At 49.4% G+C, this 23,275-nt stretch overlaps 1 protein-coding gene across 5 annotated transcripts in view; it reads right to left on the bottom strand.

Moving 5' to 3' along the window:
* Window positions 1-23,275, bottom strand: part of epb41a (erythrocyte membrane protein band 4.1a) — a 32,545-nt gene that overhangs the window by 5,816 nt on the left and 3,454 nt on the right. For 3 of the 5 annotated variants that reach the window (XM_030347831.1, XM_030347832.1, XM_030347833.1), the window contains exons 2-16: window positions 19,142-19,527; window positions 18,048-18,371; window positions 16,544-16,648; window positions 15,858-15,900; window positions 15,689-15,764; window positions 14,577-14,795; window positions 13,954-14,041; window positions 13,223-13,375; window positions 12,654-12,751; window positions 12,185-12,360; window positions 10,218-10,471; window positions 9,927-10,001; window positions 9,368-9,421; window positions 7,751-7,813; window positions 6,167-6,337 (exon numbers count right to left, since the gene is read on the bottom strand). In XM_030347831.1, the coding sequence (XP_030203691.1) occupies window positions 6,167-6,337; window positions 7,751-7,813; window positions 9,368-9,421; window positions 9,927-10,001; window positions 10,218-10,471; window positions 12,185-12,360; window positions 12,654-12,751; window positions 13,223-13,375; window positions 13,954-14,041; window positions 14,577-14,795; window positions 15,689-15,764; window positions 15,858-15,900; window positions 16,544-16,648; window positions 18,048-18,371; window positions 19,142-19,519 (2,277 nt within the window). In that variant the 5' untranslated portion in view covers window positions 19,520-19,527. Of the gene's footprint in view, window positions 1-3,457; window positions 4,907-5,530; window positions 5,585-6,166; window positions 6,338-7,750; window positions 7,814-9,367; window positions 9,422-9,926; window positions 10,002-10,217; window positions 10,472-12,184; window positions 12,361-12,653; window positions 12,752-13,222; window positions 13,376-13,953; window positions 14,042-14,576; window positions 14,796-15,688; window positions 15,765-15,857; window positions 15,901-16,543; window positions 16,649-18,047; window positions 18,372-19,141; window positions 19,528-23,275 lie in introns of those variants that run through there. The other 2 variants (XM_030347835.1, XM_030347834.1) reach the window with 2 other exon arrangements.

Raw genomic sequence — 23,275 nt, 5'->3', positions numbered from 1 at the left:
GATAAATCATAAGTAGAAGCCAAGTATATTGTGAAGTCCTGGCTGGAAAGAGACTAGATAAGGTCTACTGCAGCAGTGACTCATTTTAGTAAGACGGCTTGCTTTAGGGCAAAGCTTTCAAAATAAGAGCTCCCGACGGGACGAGGATGGAGCTTGAAAGTAACCCCAGTTCACAAGACTTCTTCTGAATGTAACTTTTCATCTTTCATCTCAAACCTGCATGTGGAGGAGAAGGTTAATTAATGATCTCTCTTATGGCCGTTCTAATGATATGATAATCAATATACAATATCCCCTCTGTGATCTTAAGGGTTGGGGTTAGATGGAGAGACAGAAAGATGATATATACATATATAGATTATATATAGATGAGACAGAGCGAGAGAGAGAGAGAGAGAGAGAGAGAGAGAGAGAGAGAGAGAGAGAGAGAGAGAGAGAGAGAGAGAGAGAGAGAGAGAGAGAGAGAGAGAGAGAGAGAGAGAGAGAGATGGAGAGATGGAGTGCATTATCTTATTTAGGGTGCCTCGTGTTGGTAATCTGCTCATACCTATCCCATAATATGTAATAAAGACATGAACAGATGTTAATTTGGTATCTTTAGTACAACACTGACCATTAACCAGATATGACATAAATCAATATATTTACACATTCCATATTTGATACACTTCTTTGTATTGTTGGATAATGAGGGATTGCCTTTCGTAACACACTGCAGACTTCAGGGTCAGCCCCATTGCTCCTGTGTTGTGTGTCAGGGGACAGTGGCCTGGCTCCCATTGTAGTCAGCATTCACTCACAATAACCTGTTCATCAGAGACCGCCTCTCCCAGTTCACTTGTGGACCACTACTAATCATTATTTAACTAAAGTTATGCCTATAAAAAGGGCAGAAGGAAACTGCTGACCAAATAAGACAAAAAAATAAAAAAATGAAAACCTTGATAGTGGTCTCTTTATAAATGTTTCACAGTGAAAGTACAGAGAAGTCTTAGTCTCTAAAATATAGGACACACTTTCTTTTGTTCTGCTGCTCACTGTGCTGTGGTTCCCGTCCTTGGAGTGACATTTTGTCCGCCTGCCCTGGGGCGAGCCGCTGCCTGAGCCCGTCAGCGTTGGGGATGTGTTCACAGAGCAGCGGGACGTGGCTCTGGTGTAAGATGCTAAAGCAAAGGTCACTCCGGGATGAGACCGTAGGACTCACAAGGAAACGCAGGAGGCTGCTCTGTTTTATACGTGTAATATGTTCAATTCGAGCTGCTTAGCTCCCGGTAAGAATCTGAGCAGGGATGTCATCAGAAATGTTGAGTGTTTGTTGTTCACAAAACAGCATTTCTTAGTGTCAGGACGAGAACCTCAACAAAATGAAGATTATTGTTTTTCCATTCATACTGTAATTCTGAGAATTCTAGACCCACCTGAAAGGGGAACAAAGTTGAAGAACTCTACGCTACACTTAGAACATGTAGGAATACGGGCATGCATCCTTCACAGGTTTAGAAGATAAACAACACAATTACTATGCAGCATCTATCAATTCAATTAGTTCCCAGAGTCCACCTATATGCATTCAATCCATCAAATCTCTATTAACGTCCCTCCACCAAGAAACTGCGCTCTGTGTCTTCATGTCAGAGTCTCTGCGTGTGTCTTTTGCATGGCTTCCAACCTAGTTTTTAGTTCAATGCAAATAATATATGAATAATCATCAAAGAGCTTGTCACTTGAACTAGAAATACTAATTCGAAAAAAACACTCCAATGGACATTCTCCCAATCTTGAGAGTCAACATTTTCAGTAAAATCACAAAATGAAAACTAAATCAACAAGTTCTTTGGGAGTGATCTAGACGGACTGGGAGCCAAATTAAATCATTTGAGATCGATGTCAAGAACAGATCTTCTTGTATTGTTCACAAGGCTGTAATACAACATTTTGGCATTTCATCTACCACTAAAAACATGAGTGTCAAAGAGCAGAACAGAGAAAGCTCTTTGTTCAGACACTTCTACATCATCCCAGTAGTTTTGGAAAGGGGCAGGGCAGTGATTTTATAACCACACAGATTCGATTTGCAAGCAACATATGTACCATGTTTCTATCTGTTTGGTCCCTGGGGGTTCAGGTAAACAAAGACCACCGTCAAGTCTTGTGAGGAGCGTTGCTTTAAGGCCATTGCATGATCCACAAGTATCACTGACCAGCGTGTGGATACATCACAAAAACAAGTTCAACGTCCAAAACCCAGAACTTATGCACAAAAGTCCAAAAATCATTTTCAGCATTTCAGAACTTGGGTAACCCAGTGACACTAAACATTACAGGTCACGTTCGATCTTGCATGACGACAACATTTAGCTAAGTATGGCTGAGCGTTTTAGGATTGTATGTTGCAGAACTAGCAGGAAATAGCTATTTAACCTCCTGCACCACGACTGTCCGTCTCAGGTCGCTATAGAGCGCAGAAATGTCTCTTAAGTCCAGGTTGTCCTAGCCGCACTGGGTTTAACGTGGATCGGACACAGCGCTGTGTGAGTGTGGGTGAAGGTGTGTATGAGGGGGGGGGGGGGGGGGGGGGGGCAGGGTATATATACGGAGCCGGTGATTGGATACGGGTCACAGACTGAACCATTGTACTGATCTTCTAACATCATCACGGGTTCAGCCTTACAGGATGTGTGTGTGTGTGTGTGCGTGCGTGCGCGTATGCGTGCGTGCGTGTGCCAGTGAGTGTGTTTTCAGAGGAAGATCATCCACAGCATGGTCAGCGCCAGCACCAGGAGGCCGGAGGACAGAAGGAAGGAGAGGCGTGACTGGGGCAGCCTGGCCGGGCGGGGCCCGCCCCAGGCCCCCAGAGGCTCCTCCTCCCCCACGGGCACCCTAAGGGCGTGGCCCCGGGCTGGGGCTCGCTCCTCCTCCTCCTCCTCCCGCTGCGCCCTCGCTCCCACTACCTCCTCCTCACTATCCGCCTCCTCGCTCTCTCCCGGCGGGGCCGGGGCGTGGGCGGCGTGGCTCCAGAGCAGGGGCGGGCCCCTGGGGACCGGGGCCCCCCACGCGCTCACCACTCTTACCTTGTGCACGGCCGCGGCCAGAGGGCGACTCCTGCCTCGCTGGGCGTCGCCCGAAGGGAGACCAAGAGAGACAGAGACACAGTGGATGGATGAGCAAGAGGGGGGATGGCAGACAGACAGACAGACAGGGGGGGGGGAGGGGGTGGCAGACAGACAGACAGACAGACAGACAGACAGACAGACAGACAGACAGACAGACAGACAGACGGGGGGGGGGGGGGGGGGTTGGCAGACAGACAGACAGACAGACAGACAGACAGACAGACAGACAGACAGACGGGGGGGGGGGGGGGTGGCAGACAGACAGACAGACAGACAGGGGACACACAGGGGGAGGGGGGCAGACAGACAGGGCACACAGGAGGAGGGGAGGAGGTGGGGCAGGGGTGCATGTGGTCTCAGAGGAAGGGGAGAGTTATAGGCTTGAAATGTCAGAGAGAGAGGGCCCCAGCGCGGATCCGTACCGTTTCATAAGCTTAGCTTAGCTAACAGTGCGCCTTTATCACACTCTATGCGGAGTGACTTTACAAACCTATTCAAACCATGATGAAAGAAAGCAACATTTGATATTATATTGGAGCACTTAGCAAAGGGGACCGCGTGTGGATAAGCAAGGAATGCTTTGCATGGATAAGGAATTGCAGCGGGAATATCGTTCAAAACACCTCTCCAATGTTGTCTCCGTCTGGAGTATGACCAGATACATGGGACCTCCACCTGTGTGAATAAACACGTCTGGCCAGGTCAAAGGCCACCACAGTACTAGTCCTATCCATGGAGGGCATGGAGCAGGTATCCACACAGAAACAGAGGAGTCCTCCTACTTTCTTTTGTTTTTGCTCCAAAAGAAAGGTGAACCTGTGGGGTTGGGCACAGTTCAACAGAGAGAGCACTAGGACAGCGGGAGGACGTCCGGGATTGGCTGAAGCATACTACGGTTGCGGTGGCAGGAGAGAGAGAGAGAGGGAGACAGAGGGAGAGGGAGAGGGAGAGGGAGAGGGAGAGAGAGAGAGAGAGAGAGAGAGAGAGAGAGAGAGAGAGAGAGAGAGAGTGAGGGGACAGCGAGAGGCCAACGGTCCGTGCCCTCGCGGCAGCGGTTTCGGAGAAGGCATTCTGTGGCGGCTAAAACGTTAGCTTAGTGCAAACCGTCGTGGCAGTGCAATGTCTTACAGATGTGTAGAGAGGAGAGGGCCAACCTCAAGGGAGCTGGCCTTCTGGTTACTGGGTGGCAGGACCGCAACGTGGCACTCTCCCGGACTGATCTGTACGTGGATACCGTCGGCCTATCACATAGCTGTGAGCCTGGAGGGGGCGGGGCCTAGGCCAGGACCCAGGAGGGCCTCCAACGTGTGGGGGTCATGCAGGGACACAAGGTGTATGTTCAAGGTTGTTTTGTTCGTTTTTGTCTTGATTATAATTTTTTTTTGAACCACGTTTTTCCCCAGCAGTTTTACATCCATTATGCAACAAGATGTGCTCTCTGTGTTTCTGTGTGTGTGTACAATTTGTGCCATTCAAGGACATAAGTGTGGGCCGTGTGACCTCTGAGAGGGGGGGGGGGGGGGGGGTGACCTCTGGGAGGAGGGGGCGGTGTGACCTCTGGGAGGGGGCGGAGCCTGCCAGGTCAGGTCTGGGACAGGAACTGCATCTTGAAGCTGTGAGCGGACGAGGACCGCGGGCCGGGGAGGGGGGGGTGAGGAGGAGGGTCTACGGGCGGACCCCCGCAGGAAGGAGCCTCCTGCGCCGCCGGACGGGTGGAGGGAGCGGGGCAGGAGGGGGGGGGACGGCGAGGAGGACGCGGTGGACGGAGACTCGAGGGGCGACCCGGGGCAGGACTTCAGGGGGGGTTAGAGTGTGGTGGGGTGGGGGGGGGGGGGGGGGGTATGACGGGATGGAAGAGAGACAGACACACAAAACATGAGACGACCATTGAAGAGGTACACAGAGGTTGGTGAGGGAGAGGAGGAGGAGGAGGAAGAGGAGGAGGAGGAGGAGGAAGAGGAGGAGGAGGAAGGATCAGTTTGTTTTTTGTTTTGTTCTCAGTTGATTTATCGATGTGTATATATTTGATATTTTTTGTGGTCAGTCTCTCGCCGATCAACTCATTCAGTGATTGCAGGACTCATGCAGGTACAGTGTCGATCACCCCAGCCATGCGATTGGACTGCAAGCAGGGAATTACAAAAACCTTAACAGCAGCCAATGAGAGGAGCTTGAGGTGCCAGGAGGGTGGGGTGAGGGGCGGGGTTTGGAGGAGCAGACCTGAAAGGTCACAGGCCAGGCCAGCAATCTGGTAGTGAATGAAAAGCTGCTGCCTATTGGTTCATCCGCTGTGAGCTGCCATTCCAAAACAAAAGTCCATTCCTGTATGAGGTTTGAGTCCTTAACGCCAGGCGGTGGTCTTAACAAACTGCAGTCAAGCCATAACCAGATAGTGACAACAAACCGAGCCCCTTTACCTCAGACATGCCACCAACGGCGCTGTATGCAGGTACTACAGTGGACATCATTACCTGCACACACACACGCACACGCACACACACGCAAACAGGCGCGCACACACACACACACACACACACACACACACACACACACACACACACAACACACACACACACACACACACACACACACACACACACACACACACACACAACACACACACAAAGGAATGCAAAGAGATTCTCTAGCAGACCACTATGCATACGTTCTGATAGATGATCTGTTATTGTTCGTGGAGGCAAATTTTCCCAAGAAAACACAATTAATAAATATCCCCCAGACACACAAATACCAGGAGAATAACACTGGATTGGAGGATCAAAGCAACGGAAAATAAATAAAAGCAGCGCCATCAAGTTGAACAGAACCAAGTATACACCAACTCATCCCATAATAACAATCGCTCGCTTTCTCAAGTAATTCATGAAGTTGTGTCTCCCCCCCCCCCCCCTCCCCAACACACATTTCCTATTCTCCTGATATGAACTGGACGAGTGCTGCTAGCCCCATCAGACCCCATCGGCCCCATCAGGGCCCCATTAGGGCCCCATCAGCCCCAGCAGTACGGGGGAGGGGGGGGGCGGGACACTCACCCCCGGCGGCATCTGGCCGTTGAAGCTGGCCGTGCGGAACGGGGAGTTGGTGGACAGGCGCTTGTCCCACTCGCTCTGCCGCGGCGCCGGCACCGACTCCATGAAGCTCCTCTTCAGCTCGCTCACGCTGGTGTGGTGCCGCATGATCTCCGTCTGGGTCTTGTCCACGTCCTGGATGGCACACACGACAGGGGGGGGAGGGGGGGGGGGGTTAGACCGGGGGGGGGGTGGCGCAGAGAGGGTCATGGGGAGAACTGACGAGGACGACGACGAGAGGACGACATGGAGTGCGGGGAACGGACGACGGAACACAGCAGAGCCAGGCGAGGACGAGAGAGGGTGCAGGAGAACCAAGCATTGAGTTTGGGTCATGCCGCGACGCATGCTCTGAATGAATGGGTGGGCTGGCAGTGATCCAGGGGGTGTTGGGGCCTGTGAAGGTGTTGTAACATACTATGGCAGGGTTCATACACACCGTGTGTTACGAGAAGACAGGCACTCACTGTGCTTATTCATGCCTGTGTTCAGTGTTCAGAGAAGAACAGCTATAATGAAGGCCTGCAGACCCAGCTGGGAAGAACCTGGTTCTAATAATCTGCCTATTCTGCAGATTTAAAATCAATATCTACTGGAAGCAGAAGACACTTACTGAAGAGGTCTTCTGAACATTCTGAAACCAGAACCCTTTCCCTGGCGGGAACATGGTTGGCGTTACAGCATCACGCAGAACAGATCGCTGCATAAAGATTAAACGCTAAGTAACGCTTCGAACTACATAAATGTTCACCCATCATTACCAGTTGAACATGTCGTTGGATCTTTTTCTTAAATTCAAAAGGAAAAAGTTTACACACACAAATCCCCCCCTTTCCGACACATACACGCGCACACAAACACACACACACAAACACACGCGTGGAGGCCCACACACGGGTTGGACTGCGTTTAAGTGAGGAGTCAAGTTCAACATCAACACCCTGAGTGGCCACCAGGTGGCGGACACAACCGCGTGAATGAAATGCCAGAGAGAAGGAATGTCAGCATGAAACAGTATGAAACAACTGGCAAACATTTTGAAAAATACACAACTAAGAGTGTTTTCAACTCAGTGTTTCTAAGAGTTTGTCTTAAAAAAAAAACAGTGGTTGAATTCCTTGGCTAATTAAGGACAAGGCAACGTAGAAGGACATCTTTGAGGTCGATGCAGCATAACAGCTCTCACTGGCACACGTTCTTTACAGATACATGTGCTCAACAGAGTTGGACAATGTGTGCCATACGAAGCATCTTCTTGAAACGACGGCATTCCTCCTAGTGGTGTATTTGTCAAATGATGCCAACGCACGAGCAAGACAACATGGAGTAGAAACGATGGAGCTACTTGCATTAGCGTTAGAAAGAAAAATAGTGCATGCCAGGCCGTTAGGGTTTAGTCGAAAACTAGGTAGCTAGAAAGATAAATAGAAATCACAACAAAAACAAATCATAAATGCAAAACACAACATCCATGCAAACAGAGAAACAGAGAAACAGTTGACAAAAGATTAAAAGAGGAAGTGGGCATTCTAGAAGTTGAATACAAACCTCCAACATTAAATTGCTATGCCTGATATAAATAGTTTCTCCCTCTAGTTTCTTAGCTCGTTTCTGTGGGGACATAAGGAAGAGGGCGGCTCTTTGAGAGGGTGAAGACATTAGCAAATGTACTCATCCTGCTTCAGCAACCCAAGCAAAAAAGAAAGGATGTGACTGAGTATATCAAATAATGGAAAGCAAATGAAGCTGCTATGGTTAAAGGTGGGGGGGGTTGTGAAGACAGAGCAGCCCCATGCAGGAGGAGCAGTCGGCCCCCCCGCCCCTGAGAAGCACGTGGGGGGGGCCACGGGCAGGGGGTGACAGCGGGGGACCGGGAGCATGCACCGGCTGCCTGCATAGCCCCCGCATCTCACAGGGGGGGCGGGGGGAGGAGAACACTGCAGTGGGCATCAACGCAGTGATGGGAGCGACACTCTCAGACGGGGCTTCTATGCAGTGTGAACATGACATCCACGTCCATGTCCCTCACAGACACACACACACACACACACACATACATAGATACACACATGTTGATATATATATCTAAACATATATATATGACGTCGCGGCTTGTGTCTGAGACACAATGCATCGGTGTCCACTGGGCTGCATTCCATTTGGCCGTGAGTCCTTCTCAACACGTGCTAGAGGTCCCCCTGTGGCATCTGGTGTGCATTGAGTCTGTTCTGGACTGTTCTACTATTCTCTACTGGATGAATCCAAGACACCACCAGGCATCAGGGGATATAGCGTCGACATCGGTTGTGCGCCTCTTTTAATTCGCATCATGGTTACACAGTGCTGCGCCCTATAGAGAATCAGATTGGTACCTTTGTAATATTACAGCCCATATAGTGCACTATAAAGGGCACGAGTGGGCCAACTGGAGTGTGGCACTAGTGCTGAAGCCTCAAAGGTCTCCGGCTGCACACAAAATGGATGGGTTCCCAATTCAGAAAGAGAGCCGGCGTCCCATCACCCTGCGATGTTACCGTGGAAACACCAGTGCCGTGTCTGCGCCGGCTAGCTTGAGAGGTAGCTAGATATACTCTTGTTTAGGGATCAGGAGCCTTGACTGTTCTGTGTCCCAATCAAACTTAGTCAGATACTTCTGCTGTTCATTTAAGTGTTGCCACTTTGCGGTGTATACAGTACTTAAAAGTTTGACAATTGCCTAAAAGAGAATCGTTTCACTAACAATGGCTTAATCTGGTTCAAGAGTGCATTGAGAGCGCATAATTACATTATACCTAATTTTGTGTAATAATGTGGATTTATACTAGAACAAGGGCCCTGTAGTTAAATGTTTGAGGAGAAAATGTATTCCGTAGCATGCTCTTATACAGGGAATGGTCAAACATTCATGGGTCTGCAGAACCAGGGACAAGACCAGAGAACAAACATCCACAGAATGAACAACACAACACAGGGGCAGTCAGGGGCAGTCAGGGGCAGTCAGGGGCAGTCCGTGGCTCACGTTTGCATCACATCTTTTTTAAACATCCCTTTAAGAAAGAAGAGCACAACAAGCCTGAAGCATCATCTTAAGTGCGCAGATGTGCGAGCAGATGCAGAGAGCAGCGTATGAATGAGGGATCAGTCGGCTGAAGAACTCATTCTAACCTTCCTCCCTCGCACCATCTCTGCCTTGTTTCTGTCTCGGGGGGAATGCTGCTTCTGCAACCCCCCCCCCAAAACAATGAGGGAAAAACATCACAATCATGTTAGAGTCCGTCTTGAATCCATATAGAGGCTGCGAATCATACACAGAACCATCACCTTGATATTCACATCAAGCACATTGAGCTGCTCTTTGACCTATATGTTGTGCAAGTGAAATAAACTATTGGATTGCGGCTGCTGTAAGTAAGATCTGAGGGTTGCAAATAACGGAAAGAAAACCGCAGAAGAGTGCAAGAACTTTCACCCAAAACCCTTCCCTCCCTCTCTGCTCCTTCGGTGGATGGATCCCCTGCAACCAATCAGCGAAAAGAGATGCCCTGATTGGTCAGAAACAAGCAGGAAGTGGTCATAAATGTAAAGGATCTCCTACTGAGGCAGTCCACCAGAACAGACATTCTCTCAGAGCAAATCACTCACTAAGAATAGCTGTAGGAGGGTTTTTAGGCAAATTGCCTTAGTGAGTACACACACACACACACACACACACACACACACACACCTGGCTCTTCTTCTCTCTCTCCCCGTTGGTGGCGTTCAGGGCGGGGGAGGGCCTCCGCTCCCTCCTGGCCACCGACTGGTGGCACAGACAGAGCTCAGAACAGCGCCCCCCACAAGCCGCAGAGGGCTGCACTACAGTGAGTGGCCGCTAGGCGGCGGCATGCTCATCGTTGTGTGTGGCAATAACGTGGAGACGGACGTTAAATCTGTGAAGCATCAATGCACTGTGTCTCCTCCCCAGGAGGGCAGACCCTGAGGATGGATCCTGAGGCCTCGGTCCCCCCCTCCATACCTTGATGTCCGGCGTGGACTCGGGTCGGGGGCTCTGGGTCTTGGTGGTTTCGGGGGGCCTCTCCGTCTTCACGTTGGTGGCCCTCCTGTCGGCGGAGCGCGACTGGCGCTCTTTGGGGGCGGCGATGTGGCGCTGCAGGCCCCTCAGGGGGGGGCCCCCGGAGGGCAGCGGCGAGGGGGCCGCGTCCGGCGACACGGGGGACATGATGGGCGCGCTGACGGGACGGCTGTTCTTGTCCGGGGTGGTCGCCATGGCTACGGAGAGACGTTGGGGTGGAAAGAGCGGACCCCGGATTAACCTCGGGGTGATGAGGATCGTCTCATGATGACGATGGAACTATTACCGGGATGATCGGGAATTAAAAGAATCATTGAGGCTTCACGGATCATACTGTTCCATAAATGGGCGTTCCTCTTCCTGCTCAGATGCCCTTTGAATCTCACCATGCTGAACAGAAGGTGCTCCAGGCAGTTAGTAGTAAAACATTGCAGAGCCTGATTATTTGTTGGCGGACGCAATAACGCTACCTCACCACTTTTTACTCATAAATGGTGTCGTCATTCGGTGTACAATGATAGGTTTCAATGAGAAAGGGAAGTTTGGTGCTGCTCACAGGGAGCACATTAAGTGGTGAGGGAAGGGGACAGTGACAGAAGGCGATGCAGCACATTCAGCTGAGCCCTGGGGCAGGACGAGGAAGTGAACTTATTTGTGTTGTTTTAGAGGACACAGTGCTGCTGGCCACCGCAGCACTGGGAGACAGACCGGGGCTTATTGGAGAAGTACCGGCACAGAGCGCCAAGGGACCCTCTGATTGCCTCCACCAGATGGCATATCGATTTGTTTTTGGCCCAAAAGGCAGACTGTCAAGTCACTGCAAAGTCCAACAGCAAATGGAGACCCGTACTGAGCGTGTTCGAAGCATAAGAGTCAATCATGGTCCGTTATAAAATGCACACAATGTGGAATGCCTTCCACTATTTTCACCTCATTCACGCCCACTCTCTCTAAGAAGTGCGGGCAATTGGACAGAGGAGGATTTAATCGGTTAGATTCAAAACAGAGAAAGCAATGATGGACGTAAAGAAAGCTTCATGAACCATCTGTTTCCGCTGGACTATAAACACTATGAGATCTTAAAAATATTGTTTTGGGCTGAGTGTTCCATGAAAGAAGGGGGTGTATTATCCCCATGGTTACGATCCTTGACAAATTTGTGATACTATATAAGTACCGTCCTTGTGTTTGATGTTATAATGAGCGATGTTGCATATGAAATGCACCACACAACGCAGCGTAATAGTAAAGGTGCCTGGGAAGCCTAAACTTTTCTCGGACAAACTCAAAAATATACAGCTGCCCAGAATGAGCTTCTAACATCCGCACAAAACAAAAGTGTCCTCGCTGAACTTTCTCTCAGACGCCGCAGTCAACCACTGCCCAGACAGAGCTCCACACGTCCACACAAACTGCGCTGCTTTTGTGCACGACACCTAATGACAAGAACGCCACCTGCGTTCGGAGCAGAGTGGAATGTTCACAGAGCGTTTTGGGTAGACTGGCGATAGCATAGGAATTTACACCTGTTTTCTCTAAATTACTTATTTCAGCAACAGTTACAAAATCGAATCATTACATAGTTTAAAGCAAAAACAAATCAATGGCCCTTTAATATTAAATGGGCTGTTCTAAAGGGGTTTTCTGTTGCCTAGGCCTAACGTATCAAAGGCCCACATTTGAGGGAACTTTGGGTGAAAACTTTCCTTGGTTATGTTTTGAATCTAACTCTCACACTTCATTTGTGACTGACATCTCTGAAATGTCAGAATACCAATGCAGTGATTGTATAACAATAAAAATGCATTTATTTGTTTTTTGCAATTTGATGAAAATTGCAAAATCACTTAAAACCTTGTTTCCTATCTTGGATGTAACCAACACTGAGGGTGCGGTGTGTGTGTGTGTACCTCCGTCCAGGCTCCGGGAGTTCCTCTTGCTGGACGAGCGCTGGAAGAGCGGGGCGGGCCGGTCGATCAGCGAGCTGGCCTGGCGCGTCTGGGCCTGCGTCCGCCCGCTGTACCGGAACTTGGAGCCCAGGGCCAGGAACTTCCTGGGCGTGGTCGCCACCTCCGTGGAGGTCAGCCTGCAAAGGTACACAGAATAGACCCCATTACCTAAAGCACCATCAGTGGAAGAGGAAGAAGATAGGTGGCTAGCTCTGGGACCAAGATAGGCAGCTAGTGTTGAGAAAACAAGATAGATTGCTAGCGTTGGCACCAAGACGGCGCCTTGCGCAACAGTTTCTTACCCAATGAAACATATTGACTGGGTTTCACATAAGAAAGTCACCAAAGTATTCAAATATTATACATACAGTATATATATATATATTTATATTTTTTATTTATATCATATTATATTATATATGTATCATACCTGAAGAATGTATGATGCTCCACAGAAACCTTCCAGAGCTTCTTGGCCGCCTTGTAGTTCGGTAGCTTGAAGCCGATGGCACTTTCGTATAGCTCCAGCTGAAGACACACAAGGCTTCACATTAGAGTGTGTGTGTGTGCGTGTGTGTGTTTGAGGGTGTTTAAAGCTGTAGTAGTATGTGATGACAGGAGCGTGTGTGAGTGTGTGTGTGTGTATATGTGTGTATATGTGAGCATGTAGATGCACTAGTTACTGGCGACAGGAACGTTTATGAGTGTGATTATTTGTGCGGGTGTGCGTGCATGCTTGTGTTTGTATGTGTGATGTGTTTAAAGTTGCACTAGTTACTTGCGACAGGAGTTTGTGTGTGTGTGTGGATAAAGGTGCCCTAGTTAGAGATGACAGATTGAGAGCCTGTGTGTGTGAGTGTGTGTGTGTGTGTGTGTGTGTGTGTGTGTGTGTGTGTGTGTGTGTGTGTGTGTGTGTGTGTGTGTGTGTGTGTGTGTGTGTGTGTGTGTGTGTGTGTGTGTGTGTGTGTGTGCGTGTGTGTGTGTGTGTGTGGTGTTTACCTCAGAGGGCCTGATCTTAATGAAGAAGCTGCTGCGCTTGTAGGACACCTTCAGCACCTTGGGCCAGGGGAAGCGGTTGATCCGCAGCTTGTCTTTGTACACCATCAGCCCACTGGAGCACACACCCAGCGTGATGTCGACCCCGTCCAGGTCCTATAAGGGGGGAGAGAGAGAGAGAGAGTGGTGGGGGGGAGAGAGAGAGAGAGGGAGATGAGAGAGAGAGAGAGAGAGAGAGAGAGAGAGAGAGAGAGAGAGAGAGAGAGAGAGAGAGAGAGAGAGAGAGAGAGAGAGAGAGAGAGAGAGAGAGAGAGAGAGAGAGAGAGAGAGAGAAATTATGGATACAAAGAAAGTAAGGTTAATCTATTTGTTTAAAGATTTGAAAAGCTCATGCAAAGGCTAAGCGCAATGTTCCCTATTGTACACAAGGGGGTACTAGACTCCTTGAATGCCTCCATACTTAAAATCTGTGTTTTGATGGAAACAGTTTGACCTAGTTTCTGCTAGCCAGGATAGCCTTGTGTTTTACAGACTTTTGGTGCCTTTCCAATATTTTATAACGCAGATACCACAAGACGTATCAAGTGTCCCAAAGTGTTGATTTGGGTCATTCTGGGGCTGGAGAGCAGGCTGGCCTGCTGCTGCAGGTGTCCTATGAGCAGGGATGGGGTTGATAGCTATGGGTCCGGGCCGTGGGGGTCTACCGGCCTGGGGTCCGGGCCACAGGGGTTTACCTTGGCCTGGTGGAGGTCCACTCCGTACATGGAGAGCTTCTTGGCGTTCTCCAGGAACATCATGTCCGCCTGCGCTGGGCTCATCGATCTAGTTCCAGGTCAAGAGTTCAAGTTCATTTTCAGAAATAAAGAAACACAGGATTAGACTGAGCCCTGAAATGTTTAAGCTTAAGGCCCTGGGGACCATGTGAGAGAATAGATAACACAGATCAAATGTACACAGAAACACCACACACTCTCACTCACACTCTCACACACACACACACACACACACACACACACACACACACACACACACACACACACACACACACACACACACACACACACACACAGACACACACACTCTGACACACACACACACACGCGAGCGCGCACGCACACACATGCGTGCGCTTACACACACACACACACACACACACATACACACACACACACACACACACACACACACACACACACACACACACACACACACACACACACATGCATTCATTCAGCTATAAATTCAGGTATAAGAAACACTTTTTAAAAGCAGTTATCTGAAAGCAGGACGAGTTCGAGCTTTCTCTTTGTGTTTGATTAAATCAATCATCCTTCGTGACGGAGCGCCCCCCACTGACCTGTAGGTGCGATGCAGCTCCATCATCTTCTCCTCCAGCTCCGTGGTCTGGCCCTGAGCCAGCTTCATGCTCTTGGCGTAGTCGGGGGGGTGCGTCTCGGCGTCGTACTCGCCCAGCTCCGACTGCAGGGCGTAGGACCCCAGCAGTGCCAGGGTGACGAAGGAGCAGGGCAGCCGGCCCGCCAGGATGTCCTTACGGAGCTGGAGACACAGGTAGTACCTAGGGCGGGACCAGAGAGGCAACGGGGACACCGATAGGTTAATATCACACAGGTAGTACCTAGGGCGGGACCAGAGAGGCAACGGGGACACCGATAGGTTAATATCACACAGGTAGTACCTAGGGCGGGACCAGAGAGGCAACGGGGACACCGATAGGTTAATATCACACAGGTAGTACCTAGGGCGGGACCAGAGAGGTAACGAGGACACCGATAGGTTAATATCACAAAGGTAGTACCTAGGGCGGGATCAGAGAGGCAACGGGGACACCGATTGGTCAATATCCAAGTGGCAACGAGGAAGCCCATGGGTCAATACCCAAGAGGCAACGAGGATGCCCATAGGTTAATACCCAAGAGACAACGAGGACGCCTATAGGTTAATATCACACAGGTAGGACCTAGGGCAGGACCCAAGAGGCAACCAGGACGCCAATAGGTTAATATCAGTCAAGGCCTATTGTACCATTGTCTGGAAGGCCAATCACATCGCTATAAAGAGCCATAGACGATCACGATTCATTACAGGTGAAGATGGTTTCTTTGGGGGTTGTACTTTTTTGAACTGCCAACGTGTTATGTAGTCTTTGTTTATTTGCATTAAAGCACGTAAACATTCAAAATAATAGGTCTTGTACCTTTGCGTTTCTGTATTTATTTGTGTTTCTATAAGCATTTCTTACTGTGCAACACTTGTTTGTATGCCATAAAGGTCTTGTCTATGTGATGCATCAATGTCGATACTAGCATATGATCGGCTCATCCCTTTAAATCGCGCCCCAAACAAAACACAAAGCATCTGTTTAGGGAACCACAGGTCAGACAATGCACATCCATAACAACATCATCATCTAGAAACATTCCTGCACTACCACAACACTCATCCTGGCACCTTGTGATGTCCTCCGACAGCTGGGCAGGGTCGGGGGGGTAGAACTTCACATTGAAGGTGAAGTTGTAGTCGGTGCCTGAGACAAGAGCAGAAACAAGGAATCCCTGATGAAGCACAGTGTATCATGGTGTACTGGACACCTCCTCTCTGAATAACACCGGGATCTCACCTTGCACCTGCCGACGGATCTCCTTGGTGAAGTCCATCCAGACCTAGGAGGGAAACACGTTGGATGAGCAGGTTGCAGCGGGCCTGTTTACTCTTTCTCAGATATGAGCTCTAAGAAGAGTCGGTCTGTCCCATTGGATGACCAGGGTGTAGTGGGCCTGTTTACTCTACTACAGATTAGAGCTGTACAAATAGACTGTCCGTCCGATTGGATGACCAGGGTTTAGTGGGCCTGTTTACTCCAGATACGATCTCTTAAAGAGTCAGTCTGTCATATTGGATGAGCAGGGTGTAGCACAGTGGGCCTGTTTACTCTATTCCAGATAAGAGCTCTAAAAGGTGAGCTATAGAGTCTGACTTCTGTCCTTTTGCTAATCCGTCCATCCCAGACAAAAATCCTTTATTTAGACAACAGAACAAGGTACATCAAACTGTTATAGGCTTACGTCAATATTTGATAGAAATTTCTTCCACTTCCCGTGGGAGGAATTCTGAATGTTTGTTTTCCTGCATCTCAAGCTGTGTACGTGTGCCTCTCTTATCTGAGACTGTTAGTGACTTGTGTCTTGCTCACAAACGTCTTTACATCAAAAGAGTCGGCATGGTGTGCTTGTAAAATTCCCAGAGATTGAGAGGGCAGAATATAAGGCCCGGTGTGAGGGAGAGGACAGGCCGTCCCAGACCCACCTTCATGCTGGGGGTCTCCCAGATGGCCAGGCCGTAGTAGTCTCTCTCCAGCAGGTTGAGGTGGTCACACACCCTCACAAACAGGTCCTGGCCTTTGGCATGTTTCTACATCACAGGCAGACAGACAGGCAGACAGACAGACAGGTAGACAGACAGGGAGACGGGCAGGAAGACAGACAGGGTAACAGACAGGCAGGCCGGAAGACAGGTAGGCAGTAGCCGTGAAAAGGAGACGGACAGGTGGACAGAAAGAAAGACAGGCAAGACAGACAGACAGTCATGAAGGCAGAAGTCTTTAATTATAACACATCAGCTGATCATTGGGCATCATTGTATAAAATATTGGCTAACACTGTACATAATTTGTTGTATTAAATTGATCTTGTGGCTCATCACAGGAATTTAATGAATTAGCAGATGGTGCAAACAGAGAAGAGACCACAAAGGAACATGTTCCCTCCCCCGCCTTATCATCAGCCCTGTCTCCTCCACACCCACACACACACACACACACACACACACACACACACACACACACACACACACACACACACACACACACACACACACACACACACACACACAGAGACACAAACACACACACACACAGGCACACACACACACACACACACACACACACACACACACACACACACACACACACACACACACACACACACACACACACACACACACACAAGGGGGATTCTGTTGTGCAGCTGTCCAACCAAAACAAAAGCATTTCCAATAAGAATACTGCGTTTCACAGCAGGGGGGGGGGGGGGGTTGTATTGTGTCTTGTCTTGTCTTGTGTTGTGTCTTGTTTTTTGAGCTTTGTGTTGTGTCATGTCTTGTTGTGTTGTGTCTTATTGTGTTGTGTCTTGTTGTGTTGTGTTGTTCTTACATCGAGCTCACACTCAAACAGAGTGTGGTCCAGCAGGCTGACTCTGATCTGTGTGCTGTCTTGTTGTGTTGTGTTGTGTTGTGTTGTGTTGTGTTGTGTAGTGTTGTGTTGTGTTGTGTTGTTCTTACATCCAGCTCACACTCAAACAGAGTGTGGTCCAGCAGGCTGACTCTGATCTGTGTGCTGTCTTGTTGTGTTGTGTTGTGTTGTGTTGTGTTGTGTTGTTCTTACATCCAGCTCACACTCCAACAGAGTGTGGTCCAGCAGGCTGACTCTGATCTGTGTGCTGTCTTGTTGTGTTGTGTTGTGTTGTGTTGTGTTGTGTAGTGTTGTGTTGTGTTGTGTTGTTCTTACATCCAGCTCACACTCCAACAGAGTGTGGTCCAGCAGGCTGACTCTGATCTGTGTGCTGTCTTGTTGTGTTGTGTTGTGTTGTGTTGTGTTGTGTTGTGTTGTGTAGTGTTGTGTTGTGTTGTGTTGTTCTTACATCCAGCTCACACTCCAACAGAGTGTGGTCCAGCAGGCTGACTCTGATCTGTGTGCTGTCTTGTTGTGTTGTGTTGTGTTGTGTTGTGTTGTGTTGTGTTGTGTTGTTCTTACATCCAGCTCACACTCAAACAGAGTGTGGTCCAGCAGGCTGACTCTGATCTGCATGATCCTGGGTCGCCGCGCCGCCTTCACCGCCTTGGCCTCTCCCCCCTCCTCCGACGCGGTGTCCTTCTTCCCCTCCGTCTCCCCCTCTCCGCCCTCGCCCTCTTTCTCCCCTCCCCCTCCCCCTCCTCCCCCTCCTCCTCCTCCCTCCACAGGCTCCTCCTCCTGCTCAGGGCCCTTCTCAGAGCTCCCCTCCTGGCCTTTCTCCGGCTCCTTGTCTCCTTCGTCCTCAGTGTCTGACCTCTCGTCCTCGTTGGGCTCCACCTGGGCGGGCTGAGGAGAGACGAGGAGACACCCAAAGGGAAGACAGGAGTCAACAATACTCTTGTAGAGCACAAAAGGATTCTGCTTTTAACGTTTTAATCCAGCTCTTGTCTTGCTGCAAAAGGGTTGTCTCACTTAAGATACTTACAATAAAAAATACAGTCACATATTTGAATAAGATGCAATTGATTGAAAATGAGCGAAGTGATAGTTTGTGTTTTTCAGGGAACATTCTAGGTGTTGTCAGGTTGTTTTTTGACGACCTGACATAACAACATCCCGGCCCAGTTCAGACCGCTTGAGGGTCAGTTCTTCTCACTGAGACGTCTCTCAGACACGGGGCTGTCAGGCCTTGCTCTTCTCTTCTATCAAAGGCTTCTGTGTGGACCGGTACGGAACCCAAACAATGGACCTGAAATGTGTTTTTTATGACAGCCACTGTCTCCAGGGCATGCCAAAAATAACCCTGCATGTTTTATTATTAGAATGTTTATAACGTTATAGAACCATTTTTAGACAGTTTGCGTCTCTTCATTCTTATTCCTGTCCTGTACATCTGCCCTGAAAGCCACAAGTCCCGTTAAAGTACTACTTATCTTATCTTATGACAAATAACACAATCTTGTTCGCTTGTGATTTGAACGTGCCATCGAACGCAGCCAGTCAGCGATTCCACACCCAGAGGAGAGACGCATCTGAGTTCATATCTCCCTAACGTACAGGGGCCATGGAGGGAGGCCGTACCTCCCCCTGACACCAGGGGGCGCCCCCCCGCTCACCTGGGCCTCGGTGCTGCTGACGGAGCGCTGGTCGGCCGCCACCTCCCCCTCCCCCTCCCCCTCCGCCTTCAGCTCGGGCTCGGGGTCGGCGATGGGCGCCTTGGGCTCCTGGCCCCCGGCGCTGCTGTCGCCCGGCCCCCCGGCCTGGCCCCCCTCCTCGTGCTGCGAGCGGCGCTTCAGGAAGGAGGAGAAGAGGCGCGAGAGGCCGCGGGGTCGGGGCCGGAGCTCCGCCTCCTCCTCGGGGTCGGGCGCGGCGGGGGCGGGGCCGGGCTCGGCGGGGGGCCCGTGGTCCCGGCCGCCCTCCTCCGGCTCCTCGGCGGGCCGCTGGCCGCGCTTCTTCTTCTGCTGCTGGCTGTCCGCTGCCTCGTCTGTCGTCATGGTGTTCGCTGGGTGACGGAGAGGGGGGGGAAGGCCGACGTTAGGGGAGGGCGGTGGTGGGGAGGGGAACGGGGGAATCCCTATGCGGTCACGAACACACACACGCACTCACACACACACACACACACGCACACACACAGAGACACACGCACTCACACAGACACACGCATACACAGAGACACGCACACACACAGACACACGCACGCACCTAAGCACAAACAAACGCACATACACACATACAGACATGAAGACACAGACACGCATGCACACACATGCACAAACACACACACAAAACCAATGCCGCGACTGCAATCATAAGTTGGTTGGATCCCTGGATAAAAGACAATATCCCGGAGGGTTCACTTTGGACACACACATTACAGACGTATTGTACTACTTCTTCTGCTACAGTGTCAAGGTAAAAGACGTGCATGGGACAGCACTGATAATGGTGACTCCGTCATATACACACACACACACATATGCTTACACAAACAACCACATAGCATGGTCTTTCGCTCACACACAGACACACATAAAGGATACAGACACACATGAATGCATTGACGCACACACACAAACACACACACAGCGTCTAGTCTGGTACTACTGTGCATTAAAGAATAGTACAGTATATAACTGTATACTTGTACAGTATAGTCTACTGCTTAACAATGCGTACGTCATTCTATTTTGAGAACGGAGTAAGGCGCCTACAAACTGTTTGCTAAAAGCAGAGAAAATGCATCAACCAGAAACCATTGTTTCTTTATTGTGATGCACGCGTGATAGAACAGCCCCCTCATCATGATTAAATCACCAGAAAATCATTCCAAAATGAGGTAAATAAAACAAATAAGAAGTAAACAGACAACCAAAGTCTTGCTTTTGGACACCAAACTCAACTGCTAATGTGTATTATTTGACAGCAACTAGATGTGGGATTTTGGACACAAACTGGGCATATCAGATGTCTGCAACGCAAAAAACATTATGTATTTATTGATCCTTATCTGCTACCTTCTAGTGACCCTAGAACGATCAATACTTGGTCGATCCTCCAAACGGAAGAACACTCTCCGGACAGCCGGGTTCCTTTTGGAACCAAGATGAGTTATCATTTTGAGTTCTAATACGACTATCAAGGCTGTCAAGACATCATAGGACCGAGGCGTAGCTCATCACACTAATCATGGATCTGCTCCCTTGAATGCCTTAAGGGCACGGATGATACCCCGCTACCCTGATACTGTTACCAGTATCCTGATACATAACAGGAGCCGACCCATAACTGTGAACCTTTGATTGTCCTCTATGACGTCCCAGACCAGCTCTGAATACGACTCACACTGGAATCTATCACCGGCCTCACAACTAAATCAGATTATGATTCACCTGTCAAAGAATCCAATTCAGACGATTCTCCATGTAACAATGTACCACAGCATAAATGTTCTATATTACTGCGCATGGCTACTTTTCAATCAATATTAATTAATACAAGCAGATAAATCGGATAACTATTCAGAACGTTTTTTCAAAGCTCTGTTGTCCACTCCTAGTCCTACCTCTCTGATTGTTTACTAGAACGTCCTGCAGGGGGCGTGTCCCATCTGACAGCTGCCACTCCCATAACCCCTCCCCCTCACGCCCCTCCCCCTCTCATCCCTCCCACAGCTGGGCTGCCCTGAGTGAAAGTCAGTCGGTTCGCGGCAGCGTGCAAACGTGTGCTAGAGTAAGCAGTATACTCATCAGGCAAAACGTTAACGATTCAGAAACATCGTCATCCAAAGCCTTTTTTCTGACATCTTTGAGTTACATACGTTATCTGGAGGTCCATACCGATCCATTTAGCGAAAACGTCAGGTCACGTGATCAGGACGGGCTCCAGGCCGCACCCCTATGGGATACGGGTTCAAAGGGATGTCGGTGTCTCCAAATAGAAAGACGAGCCATGTTCAACATCGATGGTTATTTTTTACTGTCTCAAACAATTATGCACCTTATACAAAAACATCCCAGAGAAAAGTGTCTCCTGCCAGCACTGATTCAGCACTGTCTGTATCACTGGGGGATACTAAGTCCTCTCTGTATCACATACACACACACGCAGACACACGCACACACACATGCTGGCTGCTGCTGCTGCTAATCCAGCGTGTATCAGCCTACCCCTCCTCTCCCACTCTCCCTCCCCTCCTCTCTCTCTCCTCCTCCTCATGCTCCAACCTGCATCAGCACTGCTTGATAACACTGTCTATCAACACACGCACACACACACACATACGACACACACACACACGCACACAGACACACACACACACACACACACACACACACACACACACCGACACCGACACACACACACACACACACACACACACACACACACACACACACACACACACACACACACACACACACACACACACACACACACACACTCAAACACACACACATGCACAAAGTCTATAGAAATATGGTAATACTAAGATAATGAATAAGGATGGTGAAGCTATTGCTGTAAATGCTGTAATACAATTGCTATTCTATCCAAGGGATTCAATACCTTATTTTATAATAACTATGCCATTAATAGTTCAACAAAAACGCACAATTTGTAACTTTGCTACACTGAAGTGGGCCCCATGCAAAATTAAGTCAAGATATCTTGTGTTCTCTCACATCCTGATAGGTAAGGACAAGCTATATAATCCAGGACTTCATTGTTGAAAGAGAACAGTGAAGAACTGTTTGCATAATTTGCTACTAGCAGAGATGAGATAATTAAAGAAAGAGAAAGATGACCTCTTCCAAATGCACGAGCAGATGCAAGAGGCACGCCTATAACCTGCAGATGTAGAATAGCAATAGTGTCACCAAAGTCCAACAGAGCCTATAACAAATCGACATATATCAAAGACAAGTCAAATCTAGACACAAACAGCTGACAGCTCAGGCTGCAACACAGCAATGACACAACGCAAGCTCAATTTCGGGTTCGTCTAGCCCAGCGTTTGGCCAGGGACCCTGAATATGGGGCTATCCGCTTGGAGCTGCATGGGCCTGACAACGCAGAGGACATGCTGGGAGCTCTGGGCACTGGCACTGGGGTGCATGTGTTTACCTGCTAGTAGCTAGTCTCATCTCTGCTAGTAGCAACAGTTTAGGGCGTATCTTCGGGCCATTGGCTGGAGGTAGCAGGTGTTCCTGTGGGACCCTGCTACCTCAGAGATGGGGCTTGGCAGCCCCATCTCTGACTCCATAAAGAGCCCCCCTTTCTGTATGAAGGGTGGAATGTCCCATCAGAGGAAAGGACATGTCCTCATTTAAGAACACCATAGCTAACCAGGCTAGTCTACCTTTGGGTAACAGCATCAGCCACTGGTCTGATACGCAGTACCACTACCCACGGCAGCGTGTAGCGTGCAGGAAACAGATGTGGTACAGCTCTCTGGGGTCCTTCCATCGACGGGTCATGGAGGGAAGTGACATACGCTATGACCTCTATGCCAGCTCCACGCACAGAGTGCCACAGCCAACATCATGTCACAGGGCCGCACGATATGGAAGACTTACCACCTACATAGAGCTCTCGACACACACTGTATCTATGGCAGTACCAGCTTATCATGAGGCCTAGTGGAGTCCTGGGCCTCATTTAAAGAATAAAACTAAGGTTTGTTAAATCGCTGTCAGATTTTCATATTAAATCCGTTTAGGGCGTAACTTCTAATAATAATTAATGATAAAAAA

Source organism: Gadus morhua, chromosome 22 (assembly GCF_902167405.1).
Source record: "Gadus morhua chromosome 22, gadMor3.0, whole genome shotgun sequence".
In the NCBI taxonomy this organism is placed as follows: Eukaryota; Metazoa; Chordata; class Actinopteri; order Gadiformes; family Gadidae; genus Gadus; species Gadus morhua.
Note: the sequence above shows the minus strand (reverse complement) of the source record. Positions and strands in the feature narration are given on the sequence as shown.